This window comes from Geotrypetes seraphini, chromosome 1 (assembly GCF_902459505.1).
Source record: "Geotrypetes seraphini chromosome 1, aGeoSer1.1, whole genome shotgun sequence".
Classification (NCBI taxonomy): Eukaryota; Metazoa; Chordata; class Amphibia; order Gymnophiona; family Dermophiidae; genus Geotrypetes; species Geotrypetes seraphini.
Genome location: NC_047084.1, coordinates 298,989,143 through 299,005,765, shown reverse-complemented (window position 1 = coordinate 299,005,765; position 16,623 = coordinate 298,989,143). Strand labels below are relative to the sequence as shown.

The window sequence follows — 16,623 nt, the reverse complement described above, 5'->3', positions numbered from 1 at the left end:
GAGGAGGAAATCCAAGAAAAAAAACCCATTCTGAACCAAATTCTCCCTGCCAGGCTCTGTCCCCTGTCCCCCCTCTTGTGGTCTAGTGGTAGGCTGGGATAGGGCACAGGGCAGTGCCTAGTGGCTGGCAGGCAGGTAGGGACAGGGCAGGCAGGGATGTCTTTCTGTTTCTTGCTCAGCTTTGGAAAATACACCTCTCTAATACCTTTACATTTTTATTTCCTCTTTTTAAATTTTTTTTAAAGCAATTAACATGTCCAGCACAAGACCTCTTGCCTCAGCTGTACATTTGTTGAAAATTTTATTTATTGTAATTCCAGCAGGAGGGCCACCTTCCCCGGTATCTTTCTGCAGGTCTGGGAAGCCTCCTGATTAATTCTGGCAGGAGGGCCCACTTCCCCGGTACCTTTCTGCAGGACCCCTCCCTCCCTGTACATTTCTGTAGGAACCCCCCCCCCCCCCCGGTACCTTGATGCAATCCTAGCAGTCCAGCACTGCATTGGCAGCCTCCCCTGCTGGAGAGCCGCCCAAGTCCCTATCTGCCGCGGCAGTGAGAGGCAGGCACGAGCTCCCGAGCGTGCCTGCCTAGTCTTGTGTCACCGCCCGAATGGTGTCAGCTCAGTCCAGTGCTGCATCAGCAGTCTCCCCCATCTGAGCCAGAAGTGAAAGGCAGGCGCGAGCCCAAAGCACGCCTGCCGGGTCCCGTGTCACCGCTCAAATGGTGTTGTCGGCTTCTGCGAGTCTCGCAAGAACCAACAACACCATTTGGGTGGCGGTGCAGGACCAGGCAGGCGCGATCGGGGCTCGCGTCTGCCTGGCAGATGGGGACTCGGGCGGCCGTCCAGTGCATATGACACACCCTTATTCCCTTTTTGGGGTGGAAAAAGTGCATCTTATGGAGCGAAAAATACGGTAATCTTTCGTGTTAGTGGTATTGGAACTTTAGTCTTTGCACTGAAAAGCAGAAATAAAATTCATTTCTGTTTACTGAAAGCTGCTGCCTCTGGCCTATCATTCATGCATAGTACATGTCATTGCATTTTTTCCTCTGGAGAATCCTCCATTTAATCATCAATAGCTGGATAGTTGTTTTCAGTGCTTTGTGGTTTGAATGCTGTACTTTGTTTGAAGGGCAGTAAAGAATATTACATTTTTATTCCACAGGAATCCGTCTACACTTTCACAGTCTGGTGAAAGGTTTGACAGCTCAGTCTGCTTCCAAAGCTCAGTTGGGTCTCGGGCACAGCTATTCCCGAGCCAAAGTGAAGTTCAATGTCAACAGAGTAGACAACATGATCATCCAGTCCATTAGCTTATTGGACCAACTTGACAAGGACATCAACACTTTTTCCATGAGAGTCAGGTGAAGGATTCATGCGCTTGTATCTACTACTTAGTCATCTTTTTGTCATGATACATTTTATTCAGTGGCAGTTTAAATAAATTTTTGAGCGCCACCACTTTGTAAAATATTTAATAATCATATAATGTTTAAATAATTTGATATACTTATTGTAAATCTAAGCAGTTTACGTTACATAAAACCAAAATATACAGTATGCATCTCTGTCATTTTATGCAGGGGCAAGGCTAGTTACATAATACCCAATTCCATTGGAGTACTTAGAAAATTTGTGGCTTAATGGGTAGGGTTCCCAGGCCTATTTCAGTGTTTTATAAACCTACTTTGGAGGTCGGGAGGGTGGTTTCAAAACTAGGTAGGAGGTTGATTTTTAAATCATTCCTTTATAGATTCCCAATGGAAGACCATTTGTTTGGAGGTCCAGTTGGCCTCTACTTGAGTATTGGTCCAGGAAAATGCATACAAGGTTTTGTCCAGATGGTACCTTACCCCAGAGCGTCTTCACACTTATGTACTCCTCGGTAGCTGATAACTGTTGGAGGTGTGGTACTTGGGTGGGGACGGGCAGACATTTATCCACATTTGGTGGTCTTGCTATTGTATTCAACTTTTTTGGAAGCAAATGACAAAAGCTGTCCGGTTGGATTGAGGGTCCTGTGCTTCTCACACCTCAAAGTTGTTTAATGGGATTCGTGATGTATGACACTTGAAGTGGCAAAGCTGATTACTTGCCAGGGGCTGGCGGCAGCAAAATGTTTAATTGCACCACATTAGAAAGATACAGGTGTGCCATCCATGGTTGAGTAGATGGCACGATTAAAACACTTGGTTAACCTGGAATGTATATTGGCTAAGTTCAAAGGACTTTAAGAAACAGTATAAAGACTGGTTGTTGATCCTACAGAAAATAGGTCGCTAATGGACAGAGCAAGATTGGAGGGGGGATAATATTGTAGGAAATGAGGACCTGATCTGTATATGGCTGCTTGTTTTGATATTTGTGTAATGATGGGTGTTAACTTTACAGGGGGTGTGTAGAAAGAGAAGGGATATGGGGGAGGGGGGTGGAAAGGGATAAGGGGAGACAGCTTGAATAGAGCTATGAGGATGCACAGCTCTACAATGATATGCAGAGTTGACTGTATATCATCTGGGGGGGTTGTTTTTTTATCTTGACATTTACAAATGTACACTCTTATGTGGGGAGTGTGAATTGGCTGTTTCTTAAATAACTTGTATATTGTTTTATTGGGAAAATTTTTTATAAACATCTATTGAAACAAAAACCAAACAAACCAGCATATACAAAGTAAAAATGTGAAACAATCATTTAAAAATCAAAAATTGCTCAGATACCAGGCTTTTAAGGTTTTTACAAAAATGCAATCTTACCTGAATTCTTGAGGCAACATATTCACAAAAGTGGACCCATTATAATAAAAAGTTGCCTTGAATATACTGGATAAGTGAGGCTTTTTCTGTGATCTCAACGGGGAGTTTGCTTCATAAAGAAACCAAGTGAGAAAGTACTATTTATAAACCATACAAAACAAATTGCCTTAAATTTACACCTTGTTTCACTAGTAGCCAATGCAGATCATGATCAAAATGGTTACTTCTAGTTAGAATTTGTGCTGCAGCATTTTGGACTGAATTGCACCCTTATCAATAGTTCACTTCTCATTGTATTAGAAATTACCATATATACTCAAATATAAATAGAGATTTATGGGCCCAAAAATGGAGGTCTTGGTTTATATTCAAGTCAGTGTTGGCCCCCCCCCCCCCCCCCCGAACTGTTGAAGGCTTCCCCTGGGCCTGCCCTAAGCCCTGGTGGTCCAGTGGGGAGCCAGGATAGGAGGCATCCCTCCCACCTCATGTTTAGCTGACTTTAAAATCATCCCACCTCTCAGACCTCTAGAATGCCTACTTTGAAAGTGGTGAACCAGGGCTGCCATGAGTTCTTGTGGTCTCGTGAGGTTTTCCGTAGGAACTTATGACAGCCATTTTAGATAGTGGCTCGCAAGGGGCAGGAGCTTAGAAAGATTGTTCCTGCCCCGGTTAACCATTGGACCACCTGGACTTAGGGCAGGCCCAGAGAAAGGCCTGTAGGTCATCGGGGGAGGGAGGAACTAGGGACAGGGTGCAGAGCCTGGCAGGGGGAGGGAGGGATCTGGGTGCAGAACCTGGTAGGGAACTTAAATATAAACCCTTGGTTTATATTTGAGTTCTCTTTTTTAGGAGAAAAGAGGTTACATCAATCTTATTCAGATTAGTTTATATTCGAGTATATATGGTAAGTCAGATATGATTCCTAGAACACCAAGAGCCTATAAGCTGCCAGATGTTTTTGGTTGGAGGCATGCTTTCATGGCTATCTTATTCTTTAGACTGCTGTTGGTTGGAGCCCTCCTAATGCTTACCACAGGCAGTGAGTCCCTACACTGACTGTATAGAAAGAGGAGGAAAAGCAACTATCCCTGTATACACCGCAGCTGAGAAAGTGATGACTCGGACTGTATCGTTATCAGGGAAACATACCAGAATTGATTTAAATGCTGTGTGTTTGCAGTGAAGCAGGTGTCGGGTGGTGGTTGGGATGGGCTCAGAATATAGATAGATAGATGAATCTCTGTATTGCTCTTTTGTCTGCAGAGAATGGTATGGCTATCACTTTCCAGAACTGATCAAGATTGTGAGTGACAACTATACCTACTGCCGAATGGCCAAGTATATTGGCAACCGAAAGGAGCTGAATGAGGAGAAGCTGGAGGAGATGGAAGAGATTTTGATGGATGGTGCAAAAGCCCAAGCTGTTCTGGATGCCTCGCGTTCATCAATGGGTCAGTGTCAAACGTGTATTACACTTGCAGCTTTCCAAGGGCTTGCTTGACTCTCGCAGTGCATTAGTTCCATTTCAGAGAGTCAGTTTCATTTTCGGTTTGATCACTGTACAAAAATTGGTCCTTTTATTTAAAATAAGTACTCCTTCATACTGTGTAGTTTTTTTTTATTGGGCCACAGTGGATATGGCAAAATAATCTTTAATGATTCTGTGGCTTTTCATACTATTTGTCTTGTAGGAATGGATATTTCTCCCATAGATCTAATTAACATTGAAAGCTTCTCTACCCGTGTGATCTCGTTGTCGGAATATAGGAAGGAGCTGCAAGAATATCTTCGCTCTAAGATGACCCAGGTTGCTCCCAGCCTTTCAGCTCTCATTGGGGAAGTGGTAAGTACACGTTGTGGATTTGTTCATTTGTACGCTCAGCCTGTCTAGTTGCTAACATCCCGCCCCCTGGACATATTTCTATAACTATCAGATGTACACACCACTGTATAGACATGAACTGATGTATGCAAATGAGCATGATGTGCTTAGCTTTAGGAACAGTGCAAGGTCCTTGACACAGAAATGATGTTTAGAGTAAATCTGTCAATCCACTGAGAAACATCGATGCAGAAATACTCAATCTCTCCTGATCTGTGCTTTTGGGCAGATGCATTGCCTACTGGGACTTTATCCTACTAGCTATTCACAATACTCAAATAACCAAAATCATTTCTCAGCCATGTTTATAATGGAAAGTTGTCTTTTCAACTGCTTGAACAGAAAAATAGCTCTCGGGGGACAATTTTTCAAAGCCATTTCTGTATTTGAGTGTCTAAAAATATCCCATTCCTAGTGCTGCTGAAAATCAGCTTCTCATCTTGAATCATGTTGATTTTTCAGCTGCATGGAGGAGATTTATGGGGCTAAATATTAGATTGGAGTAGGCAAAGTATGGGGCAGTTCTACAACTAGAGCACCTCCATTTAGGTGCCCTGAGGCTGTATGTAGGCGCCTGTTCTATAAGGGGCCTGGGCATTCGCATTTGATTCTAGAACAGTGTTCTTCAACCACTGGTCCATGGACCAGTGCCGGTCCACAGAAATTTCCTGCCGGTCCACAGGGCCAGCACGTGCATCAGGCACAAAACAGTGTTCTTCAACCGCCGGTCCACGGTGCGATCGATGGGGCGTTACCTTCGAGCCAGCTCCCTCTTCCTAACTGATTCAGTGCACAAAGCCACGGGCAGTGGCTCCTACGGGCATCCTGCGCCTGAACCAGAAGCTTTCTCTCTGACGTTGCAACGTCAGAAGGAAGGCTTCCAGATGAGGCACTGGACATGAAAGGTGCAATTAGTACTATTATGGGGGCGGGGTCTGGGGTGGAGATTGGGTAGAGATGGGTGGGCTATGGCTCACGACTTAGCCCAGTGTTCTTCAACAGCCGGTCCACGGACCGATGCCGGTCCACAGAATAATTATTTTATTTCTGCTGGTCTATAGGTGTAAAAAGGTTGAAAAACGCTGTTATCCCAGGACAAGCAGGCAGCATATTCTTAACGTATGGGTGACGTCACCGACGGAGCCCCGGTACGGACCTTTTTAACTAGAAAGTTCTAGTTGGCCGCACCGCGCATGCGCTGGTGCCTTCCCGCCCGACGGAGGAGTGCGTGGTCTCCAGTTTCTTCGTTTCCGCGGAGCGAAGAAGACGCATGTGCTTTCAACGGCCGTTGAAAACTCTATTTTGCCTTCCCGCTCGCGATTTTTTTGATCCTTTTTTGTTCTATATTTTGTCTTTTGACTTTACTTTCCTTTTCAAAAAAAAAAAAAAAACTCGTGTTTTTTCTTTGCTTTTTTGCAGCCGGCCCCGGCGGGGCCTGTTGTAATCATACAAGCCTCCGGGTTTGATTTCGCGGAGGCCGTGTTTCCCTTCATGCCCCCGCAACCGGGCTTCAAGAAGTGCCAGCGGTGTGCACGCCCGATCTCTCTGACTGACCCACACAACTGGTGCCTTCAGTGTTTGGGTCCAGAGCATCGGGCTGACACCTGCACCCGCTGTGCAACTCTCAAGAAACGCACACTTAAGAACCGGCAAATACAGCAAAATATTCTTTTCGGTGCCGGTTCTACCATGGAGCAGGCCCCGACGTCGACGGCACCGCCTAAATCGGCACCGGCCACATCGACACCGCCTGATCCTCCTTCGGGGTCGATAGCGCCAGGTAAGCCGGCTAAGAAGCCTTCCACTTCCCTTGAGCGACCTCCTGTTACAGCGGTGACACCGGTTCTTCCGACGTCCCGCCGATCCCGTAAACGCTCCGCTCCGATCACGGTGAGTGCCTCGTCATCGGCCTCCTCATCGCCGGAGCGTCGAGCAGCACCTATGGTACCGAAGAAATCTAAAGCGGTACTGGTGCCCCCATTGGAGGACCGGATCTCGGCCATCCTCCAGGACAAACTTCAGGAGCAGCTACAGAAGCAACTCCAACAGCTCCTTCCAACCATACTGGCACCGCTCCTTCCGGTACCAGTCCAGACCGAGCCTGGTACCGCCCCACCGGTATCCACCCCTTCGGTACCGCTGAACACATCCATGCCGGTCTTATCTGCTCAGCCTGTACTTCAGACTCGCTCGGCAGAGGACCCGACCCAGGCCCCAGATCGACGCCGGTCATCTCGGGACCGGGATGGACACCATTCCTCCAGGGACAGGGATCGACGCCGGTCTTCATCCCCCGGCACCGTATCCATGCGATCTGGCAAGTCCCTTTCTAAAACACGCCATACTGAACCGGCTGTCAGGGACCCAGACCTGTGGGAGCAATCCCCACTCGGTACCGAAGAGGATGCCTCTTCTACCGATGAGGAACCCTCTATGGCTGAAACCACTTCCAAGCCCGAGCAATCCTCCTTCACGAAATTCCTTCGGGAGATGTCTGCGGCTCTCTCCATCCCACTTGAGTCCGACTCCAAGAAGTCCCAGGCATTTTTAGAAGCCTTGGACTTCGACCAACCTCCCAAGGAATTTCTTAAACTCCCCGTACATGATATCCTACGGGAAACATTTTATAAAAATTTGGAAACCCCACTGACTGTCCCAGGTGCCCCTAAAAAACTGGACAGTTTATACCGGGTCATCCCGATCCCGGGATTTGATAAAACCCAATTGCCCCATGAGAGCCTCCTCGTAGAGTCCACTCTAAAGAAATCTCAGGGATCTAGTGTGTATGCCTCCACCCCTCCTGGCAGAGAGGGAAAAACTATGGACAAATTTGGAAAGCGCCTGTACCAGAATGCCATGCTGGCTAACAGAGCCAACAATTACTCGTTTCATTTTTCATTTTATATGAAACACCTGGTCCAACAACTTTCTGCTTTAGAAAAGTATATCCCCGAGCGTAAAATCCCACTTTTCCAACAGCAGATTTCCAGCCTCCTTCAGCTCAGAAAATTTATGGTGCGCTCGATTTACGACTCCTTCGAGCTTACTTCACGAGCCTCTGCACTAGCTGTAGCCATGCGACGCCTAGCCTGGTTGAGGGTGTCTGACCTTGATGTGAACCACCAGGACCGTCTCGCCAACGCGCCCTGCCTTGGTGATGAACTTTTTGGGGAATCTCTTGATACCACAACACAAAAACTTTCGGCTCATGAGACCAGATGGGACACCCTCATTAAGCCGAAGAAGAAGACTCCACCGGCACGACCATACAGGCCTCAGTCCTCTTATCAACGTCGATTCTCTGCCAGGCCGCTGAATCCTCCTCAGCAACAATCCCGCCGGCCTCGCCACCAACAACAACAACACACTCAGGCTCGTTCTCAGTCCCACCAGGCGACCAAGCCTCTCCCTTCGACTAAAAACCCTCAGCCCTTTTGACTCCTTTCTCCAGGGCATAGCCAGTCTCCAACCTTCCATGCCTCTTCCTCAGCCTATCGGAGGCCGCCTCACCATCTTCCTCCACCGCTGGGAGGCCATCACGTCAGACCTGTGGGTTCTCAACATCATCCGTCACGGATACTCACTAAGGTTCCAAACTCTACCCATAGATCATCCTCCCGTAGAGTCTGCTTCTCACTCCTCCCAAATTCCTCTCCTCCTTCGGGAGGTCCAATCCCTTCTCCTCCTCAATGCCATCGAAGAAGTTCCGCAAGACCAGAGGGGTCAAGGTTTTTACTCCCGCTACTTCCTGGTACCCAAGAAAACGGGAGATCTTCGTCCTATCCTCGACCTCAGGAACCTCAACAAGTGTTTGGTCAAGGAGAAGTTCAGAATGCTCTCCCTTGCCACACTTTATCCTCTTCTCTCTCAACACGACTGGCTATGTTCCCTGGACCTCAAGGAGGCCTACACCCACATTCCAATCCATCAGGCTTCACGTCGCTACCTCCGATTCAAGGTTCAGAATCACCACTATCAATACAAGGTGCTGCCCTTTGGTCTCGCATCATCGCCCAGGGTGTTCACCAAATGCCTGATTGTGGTAGCGGCCTTTCTCAGGTCCCACAACCTACAAGTGTTCCCCTACTTGGACGATTGGTTGGTGAAAGCAACAACCGCTCCACTTGTGCTGCAATCCACTCACCACACCATCTCTTTCCTCCATCTCCTGGGGTTCGAGATCAATTATCCCAAGTCGCATCTGCTTCCCACGCAGCGCCTTCAGTTCATCGGAGCTCTTCTCGATACCAACTCCATGAGAGCGTTCCTTCCTGCCGACCGGCACCGGACACTGCTTCACCTCTGTCGACAGGTACTCCTCCAACCATCCATCCCTGCTCGCAAGATGATGATTCTTCTGGGTCACATGGCCTCGACAGTCCATGTGGTTCCTCTGGCGCGACTCCATCTGAGAATACCACAATGGACCCTCGCCAACCAATGGTCACAGACCAGGGATCCTCTTTCTCATCCCATCTCTGTAACATCATCTCTTCAGCAATCTCTTCAATGGTGGTTGAACTCCTCAAATCTTTCCAGGGGCCTCCTTCTTCATCCGCCCCCTCATTCCATGATCATCACCACAGATGCCTCCCCCTATGCTTGGGGAGCTCACATGGGGGATCTACGCACCCAGGGACTCTGGACCCCTCAGGAGCGTCAACATCACATCAATTTCCTGGAACTCAGAGCCATGTTTTATGCTCTCAAGGCCTTCCAGCACCTTCTCTATCCTCAGGTTCTTCTCCTATGCACGGACAACCAAGTCGCCATGTACTACATCAACAAGCAAGGAGGCACCAGATCTCGTCTCCTTTGTCAGGAGGCCCTCCGAATTTGGACCTGGGCCACAGCCCACAATCTGTATCTCAAAGCCGTCTATATCCAGGGCGAACAGAACTCCCTGGCCGACCGGCTCAGCCGCATCCTTCAACCTCACGAGTGGACCCTGGATCCTCCCACTCTCCACTCCATCTTTGCTCGATGGGGCACTCCACAGGTGGACCTCTTTGCAGCTCCTCACAACCATCAGCTGCCCCAGTTCTGCTCCAGACTCTTCTCTCCACATCGTCTGGCCCCGGATGCTTTCCTACTCGACTGGACGGATCGGTTCCTCTATGCCTTCCCTCCACTTCCTCTGATGTTGCGGACCCTGTTCAAGCTCCGCAAGGACAGGGCCACCATGATTCTCATCGCTCCTCGGTGGCCCAGACAACACTGGTTCTCCCTCCTGCTTCAACTCAGCGCCAGGGAGCCCATTCCTCTTCCTGTATTTCCTTCTCTGCTTACGCAGCAACATCAGTCTCTGCTACACCCCAATCTGTCTTCCCTCCACCTGACAGCTTGGTTTCTCTCGGGCTGACCTCTCCAGCAAACTTGTCTCAGCCGGTCCGTCGCATTTTGGATGCCTCCAGGAAACCCTCCACACTCCAATGTTACCATCAGAAGTGGACCCGGTTCTCCGCTTGGTGTCTCCTTCATCATCACAATCCCACCTCCCTGGCGGTGGAAACTGTACTGGACTATTTGCTCTCTCTCTCCGACGCTGGCCTCAAGTCGACCTCAATCAGAGTGCACCTCTGTGCCATCACGGCGTTTCATGAGCCTATTCTTGGAAAACCCCTCACGGCTCATCCTCTGGTTTCCCGGTTCATGAGGGGCCTCTTCAATATCAAACCACCTCTTCAACCTCCCCCCGTCGTCTGGGACCTCAATGTGGTTTTGTCAGCCCTCATGAAACCTCCTTTTGAGCCTCTTGCTACTACCTCGCTCAAACTTCTCACATGGAAGGTGCTTTTCCTCATTGCCATCACCTCTGCCAGGAGGGTTAGTGAGCTTCATGCACTGGTCGCCGATCCACCGTTCACTGTTTTTCACCATGACAAGGTGGTTCTGCGTACCCATCCTAAATTCCTTCCTAAGGTGGTTTCAGCCTTTCACCTCAACCAGTCCATCGTACTGCCTGTCTTCTTCCCTAAACCCCATTCTCATCCTGGGGAACAGGCTCTTCACACGCTGGATTGTAAGCGTGCCCTGGCGTACTACCTTGACCGTACCAGGGCTCACCGCTCCTCTCCTCAACTCTTTCTGACCTTCGATCCTAACCGTCTGGGTCACCCTGTTTCTAAACGGACGCTGTCCAATTGGCTTGCTGCCTGTATTGCGTTCTGTTATGCTCGAGCTGGCCTGTCGCTGGAAGGAGCTGTCACGGCCCACAGGGTCCGAGCTATGGCTGCTTCTGTGGCTTTCCTCCGCTCTACGCCTATTGAGGAAATCTGCAAGGCGGCCACTTGGTCTTCAGTTCACACATTCACTACTCACTACTGCCTGGATGCCTTCTCCAGGCGGGATGGACACTTCGGCCAATCTGTGTTACAAAATTTATTTTCCTAATGGCCAACCATCCCCCCTCCCTCTCTGTTAGCTTGGAGGTCACCCATACGTTAAGAATATGCTGCCTGCTTGTCCTGGGATAAAGCACAGTTACTTACCGTAACAGGTGTTATCCAGGGACAGCAGGCAGATATTCTTACGACCCACCCACCTCCCCGGGTTGGCTTCTTAGCTGGCTTATCTTAACTGGAGACCACGCACTCCTCCGTCGGGCGGGAAGGCACCAGCGCATGCGCGGTGCGGCCAACTAGAACTTTCTAGTTAAAAAGGTCCGTACCGGGGCTCCGTCGGTGACGTCACCCATACGTTAAGAATATCTGCCTGCTGTCCCTGGATAACACCTGTTACGGTAAGTAACTGTGCTTTCTAGAAAACTAGTGTAACCCAGTATCGGCATCCTAAATGTGGGGGCGCATGTTTATTGTAAAAAGGAATGCTTCCCATGTCTACATCCCCTTGCATTTGTATACTGTTAGTTGCTGTTCTTTAACAGCATACTGTTACTCACAAACATTAGTGTACACTTAACCCACAAATACAATAGTCTTGTTTATCCAAAATAATCTGGTCATTAAAAAGTGCGTGGGTTTATCTTTTTCGCAGTATCACTTTTTAGTTAAAAAGCAGCAGTGTTAGGTAAGATTTCTTGAGTACATTTTAAGCATTTGTTTTTGTGGTGGTGGTTTTGTTTTTTACTGCTTCCTCTCTTGAAACTAATTCAATGTACTACTTCTGTTTTATCCCTCATCCTCTTTTTCTGTATTGGACAACAACATGTCGGTCCCTTTTATGTCAGATAATCAAGACTACTGTATTGTATATGTTTACATGTGCCTAGATCATAGAAATGCTTGTTTGTGTGTAAGTGGCATGTTTAGATTTGTGGCACATACGATTTTGCCCAGGAAATCCTAAAGTAGATCGGTCATTGTGGCTCTCCCAAGTCTACCTGGCTAGCAACTGTTTATAAACGTTTTCTCTGGGAGCTTGTTCAAACACATTTAAACTCACATACTTGACTGTTGTATAGCTTTTAGGTATAAAGTATGAACAGTTTGAAAAATTGCCTCCTCAGAGAACTACTTTGACATTCGAGTCCTTGTTTTGTTTGGGGTTTTTAAAGTGTTTTTGTAGTGATTAGCACCTAATCCAGTTTCCACAGCACAGATACGGATGGGTTTGCGCTCATCTGCCAGCAGGTGGAGACTGAGACACTGACTTTTGGCTTCAGTACAAGTGGGTTGTGCAGTCCCTATTACAATCAGTCTTTTCTTAGTCTCCAGCAGGTGGAGTGGTAAGTTTGTGCAGTTTGTGCTGAGCTAAATTAGGGTTTGTTGGATCTGATTAGTGAATCTTTCTTGTCCCTTTTGATGTCCGGACAAAGCTTGAGGGACCCTCTCGGGGGCCCTACCATCCTCGGGGGGTGATACACTTGGAAGTGTTGAGTCTCTCCCCCACCTCTCCAGGTTTTCTGAATTTAGAGGAGCCTCAACTGTATGCCTGGCCACCCATACCGGCACAGACTACAGTTTAGAGTGCCTATGGGATCTGTTCTAACTTGAGACAATTGCTGAGATGTGAGAAGTTGAAAAAAAGAAAAGACACAAAAAGTAAAGAAGAGGCCTGTTAAGCATGGATCTTTGGCACTTTTTTAAAAAAGCAGAAAAAGTGCGTTGGTTGTGGGCACAGAGCGGTGGATGGGCCAAGATCACAACGGTTCAGTAGGTCCTAGAGGTGATTGGGACGGTTATGTTCTGGAGTTTTCCCTGCCTTTGCTGGATCATTTCCTTTTCTCCTTGGAAGAGAGAGGCTTTTTAGCAGACACTGCTCCAGTTGTTGGACCTCCAAAGTGGTTGTCCCAGGGCCTCCTCCGGAGATTTGCACAGACAAGTATTCCATTTACTTCATGATGCCCGAGAAGGAGGGGTCTTTCAGGCCCATTTTGAATCTCAAAGTTATCAACAGAGTGCTTTGGGTTACATCTTTTCATATGGAAACCCTGAAATCTGTAATTCTGGCGATCCAGCCTGTGGAATTTCTGATTCTCTCAATCTGACAGAGGCCTGTCTGCATGCTCCCATCAGTTTTTTCTTTGCTTTGCAATTTTGGGCAAGAATTATCAGTTTTGTGCACTCCCCTTTGGGCTAGCTACGGCATCGCATACCTTTACCTTTGGTGGTAGTGGCAGTGGCCTTGCACAATGAAAGCATTCTGGTGCACCCTTATTTGGACGACTGGTTGATTCAAGCAAAGTCGTTCCTGGGTAATGGCTTGGGTGGTGGAGTTTCTCCAATCCCTGGGCTTTGTGGTTAACTTGTCCAAAATGATATCAATAATCACAGCTCTAAAATGTTTTGTTAAAAAATGTAAATAACTTAATTGTGAATAGCTCAGACCCTATAACCCGTGATTCAGTGATAACACCAAACTGAGGTTAACTGGGGGACTATCATTGCCTTCACTGTCCCTTGTGCCATCCAATATAAAATAAACAAAAATGAATAAAAACTTATCTGAAATGGATGGGCTGATGGATATAGCTGAACCTCAGTGGAGTTGAAGTGACGAGTGACTTTGTGTTTCAAATAAACATTTTCTTAATCACACCATTCTGTTATCCCTGTCCCCCCGACTTGAGTTTCAACTCTTCTTCAGGGAGGGACACTGTTATTGGCTCTACAAATCGGGATAGCACCGGAGGCAGGGCTAACTAATGGTGTGATTAAGAAAATGTTTATTTGAAACACAAAGTCGCTCGTCACTTCAACTCCACTGAAGTTCAGCTATATCCATCAGCCCATCCATTTCAGATAAGTTTTTATTCATTTTTGTTTGTTTGTTTTATATTGGATGGCACAGGGGACAGTGAAGGCGATGATGGTCCCCCAGTTAACCTCAGTTTGGTGTTATCACTGAATCACAGGTTATAGGGTCTGAGCTATTCACAATTAAGTTATTTATATTTTTTAACAAAACATTTTAGAGCTGTGATTATTGATATCATTTACACGGATTAAAACATCACAGAATACTATAAGATATCTCCCTATCAATAGGATTTAAGTTGATTCCATCTCGGCACTTGGAGTATCTCTGCATTCTTTTCGACACCAGCCTGGGAAGAGTCTTTCTTCCGAAGGCCAGGGTATACAAATGGCAGATGCAGATTCACTCTGATGGATTGCCGATGTCCGCTGGTGCAGGAATTTATGCAGGTCTTGGGGTCCATGACAGCCTCCTTGGAAGTGGTCCAGTGGGCTCACATGCATTCTCTTCAGTATGTGCTGCTTTGGTGGTGGTCTAGATAATATGTGAAAAGGCCTTAAATATATATATATCATCCCTAAAACTCAAATAATTAATGACAAGAGAAAAAGGAAGGGAAGAGAAAAAACTTATTAATAGAACAATTCTGACTATACTTATAAACTATATCAGAGCCATCATAGCACCTAATGATTACCAAAAAATTATATATGTGTAAAGAATATATTTATTAACACTGAATCAAGATTCCTATTGAATATTCAGGACAAAAAATGTGGTGGACATATCATAAATTATACAGACTTCAGTTTTAGGAACCTCTTATGATGTATATCTTTGCTTGGTCTTCCCTTAGGGTGCAGATTGCAACTTTGTCTTCCTTTTGCGGTTTCTTGCTTGGTAGGTATTTGGCCTCTTCTCCAGATGTGATTTGGTTCTTGCGAGCGGCAAAATTGCTCTGGCCACTGGTTATGCTGTCTGTTCCCACTTGGGATCTCAATCTGGTTTTTTTCCGTACTCATTCTTCGGCCTTCCTGGTGGCCATTATGTCAGTGAGACGCATATCCGAACTGCAGGCCTTTTTTTGTAGACCGCCATTTCTCTAAGGAGCAGGTCATGCTGCAGCTGGTTTCCTCCTTCCGAAGATGGTTTCACCTTTTCATGTGAACCAGTCCGTGGTCCTCCCAGTTTTGGGTAGTCAGGAGGGCTCGTTGGAGCAGAGACAGTTACGCAAGTTGGATGTCCTTATGGTCCTTTTTATGTTCAGCGGATCCATGAGTTCTCTAAATCGGATCGTCTTTTGGCCCTCGTAAGGTGAGTGGTGCTTCCAAGGATACCATTGTGCACTGGATCAAGGAGGCTATTGCTTTGGCGTACCTTCTTCAAAAGAAACCTGTTCCGGAACTTCTCAAAGCTCATTCCACCTGGGGGCAGGCAGCTTCTTAGGCCGAGTCTTCTTTTGTGCCTCCAGTGGATATCTGCAAAGCTGCGATTTAGTCTTCTCTCCATTCCTTTGTTCGCCACTATCGTGTGGACGTTCAGGTGCTTCAGGACAGTGTTTGGTGAGCATATTCTTGTGGCTGTCCTTCGGGGGTCCCACCCGTGATGGGTACTGCTTTTGTATGTCCATCCGTATCTGTGATGGTCTGGAAGGACGCTGAAGAAGGAGAAATTAGGTCCTTAACCTGCTAATTTTCTTTTTTTTGTCTCTCCAGACCTGCACAGACTCCGCCCTGTCATGTTATTTGGTGTTTTTTCGCAAAGAGTATGTCTTTTTCTGCAGGAGTTGCTTGTTTTTGGTTGTTGGAGGAGTTTAAAAGAACAGTGGCCTTTGGTTCGACTGGTTTAGCTGGTGAACTGTGGGGCATTTTCTGTTCTAATTGGTATTCAACAGTGTTTCCTGGTTCTATTTTTTTTTTTTGACTATTCCTTTGTCTTCTCCATGTGAGTATGGAGTTGCATGTTGTTGTACAGCCTAGTTGTGTTCTGCTTGCCTATTCGTAAAGACTGATTGTAATAGGAGTTGCACAGCCCACTTGTACTGAAGTCAAAAGCCAGTGTCTGTCTCCACCTGCTGGCAGAGTACTGTAAACCCATCTGTGCTGGTCTGGAGGGACTAAAAGAAAATTACCAGGTAAAGACCTAATTTCTCCTTTTTTTTCTCAACTGTACTCCTAGGTTGGCGCCCGTTTGATCTCCCATGCAGGCAGCTTAACTAACCTGGCAAAGTATCCAGCATCAACAGTACAGATACTAGGTGCAGAGAAGGCCCTCTTCAGGTACAACTGCATGGTGGTCGTGGTGATGGCAGGTCACTGGGAGACTGGCTTTGACACGTCAGCACTTGCAGAGTCTGCTGCAGCTACGTGGTTGATAATGACCAGCCCCAGACTCTGAACGACCACTGCGCTTTTCCTTTAAATTTCGTTTTTCTTGGTGCCTATAAGAGGTCTGCCTTGCCATTAAAAGCAGGTTAGAAATTTTTGTTTGTGGGGTTGAGGGGAGGGCATTAGAGTAAAAATCTTAAGACTGCACCATTGTTTCCTTCCTGATCAGCCACTGCTGAATAGGCATCTTGGCAGTGGTGATTCTTATAACCTATTCATTACAGGGCATTGAAGACCAGGGGAAATACTCCTAAATATGGTCTGATATTTCACTCCACCTTCATTGGGAGAGCAGCTGCAAAGAACAAGGGCAGGATTTCCCGGTATCTCGCTAACAAATGTACCATCGCATCAAGAATAGATTGCTTCTCTGGTAAGAATATGAAATTGACTGTCAACACTTGACAAAACTAGTATGTAGATGACGTAGTTGTGGGTCT

At 47.0% G+C, this 16,623-nt stretch overlaps 1 protein-coding gene and 1 non-coding gene across 5 annotated transcripts in view; both read left to right on the top strand.

Moving 5' to 3' along the window:
- The window catches only part of NOP56 (NOP56 ribonucleoprotein), a 51,215-nt gene that overhangs the window by 23,922 nt on the left and 10,670 nt on the right, over positions 1 to 16,623 (top strand). For all 4 annotated transcript variants that reach the window (XM_033954346.1, XM_033954327.1, XM_033954336.1 and 1 more), the window contains 5 exons: positions 1,165 to 1,363; positions 4,019 to 4,206; positions 4,447 to 4,598; positions 15,975 to 16,075; positions 16,408 to 16,556. In XM_033954346.1, coding sequence (XP_033810237.1) covers positions 1,165 to 1,363; positions 4,019 to 4,206; positions 4,447 to 4,598; positions 15,975 to 16,075; positions 16,408 to 16,556 — 789 coding nt within the window. The remainder of the gene's footprint in view (positions 1 to 1,164; positions 1,364 to 4,018; positions 4,207 to 4,446; positions 4,599 to 15,974; positions 16,076 to 16,407; positions 16,557 to 16,623) is intronic.
- On the top strand, positions 3,770 to 3,904 carry LOC117352838. Its single transcript, XR_004537890.1, has one exon. It is a non-coding gene; the product is annotated as a small nucleolar RNA SNORA51 (small nucleolar RNA).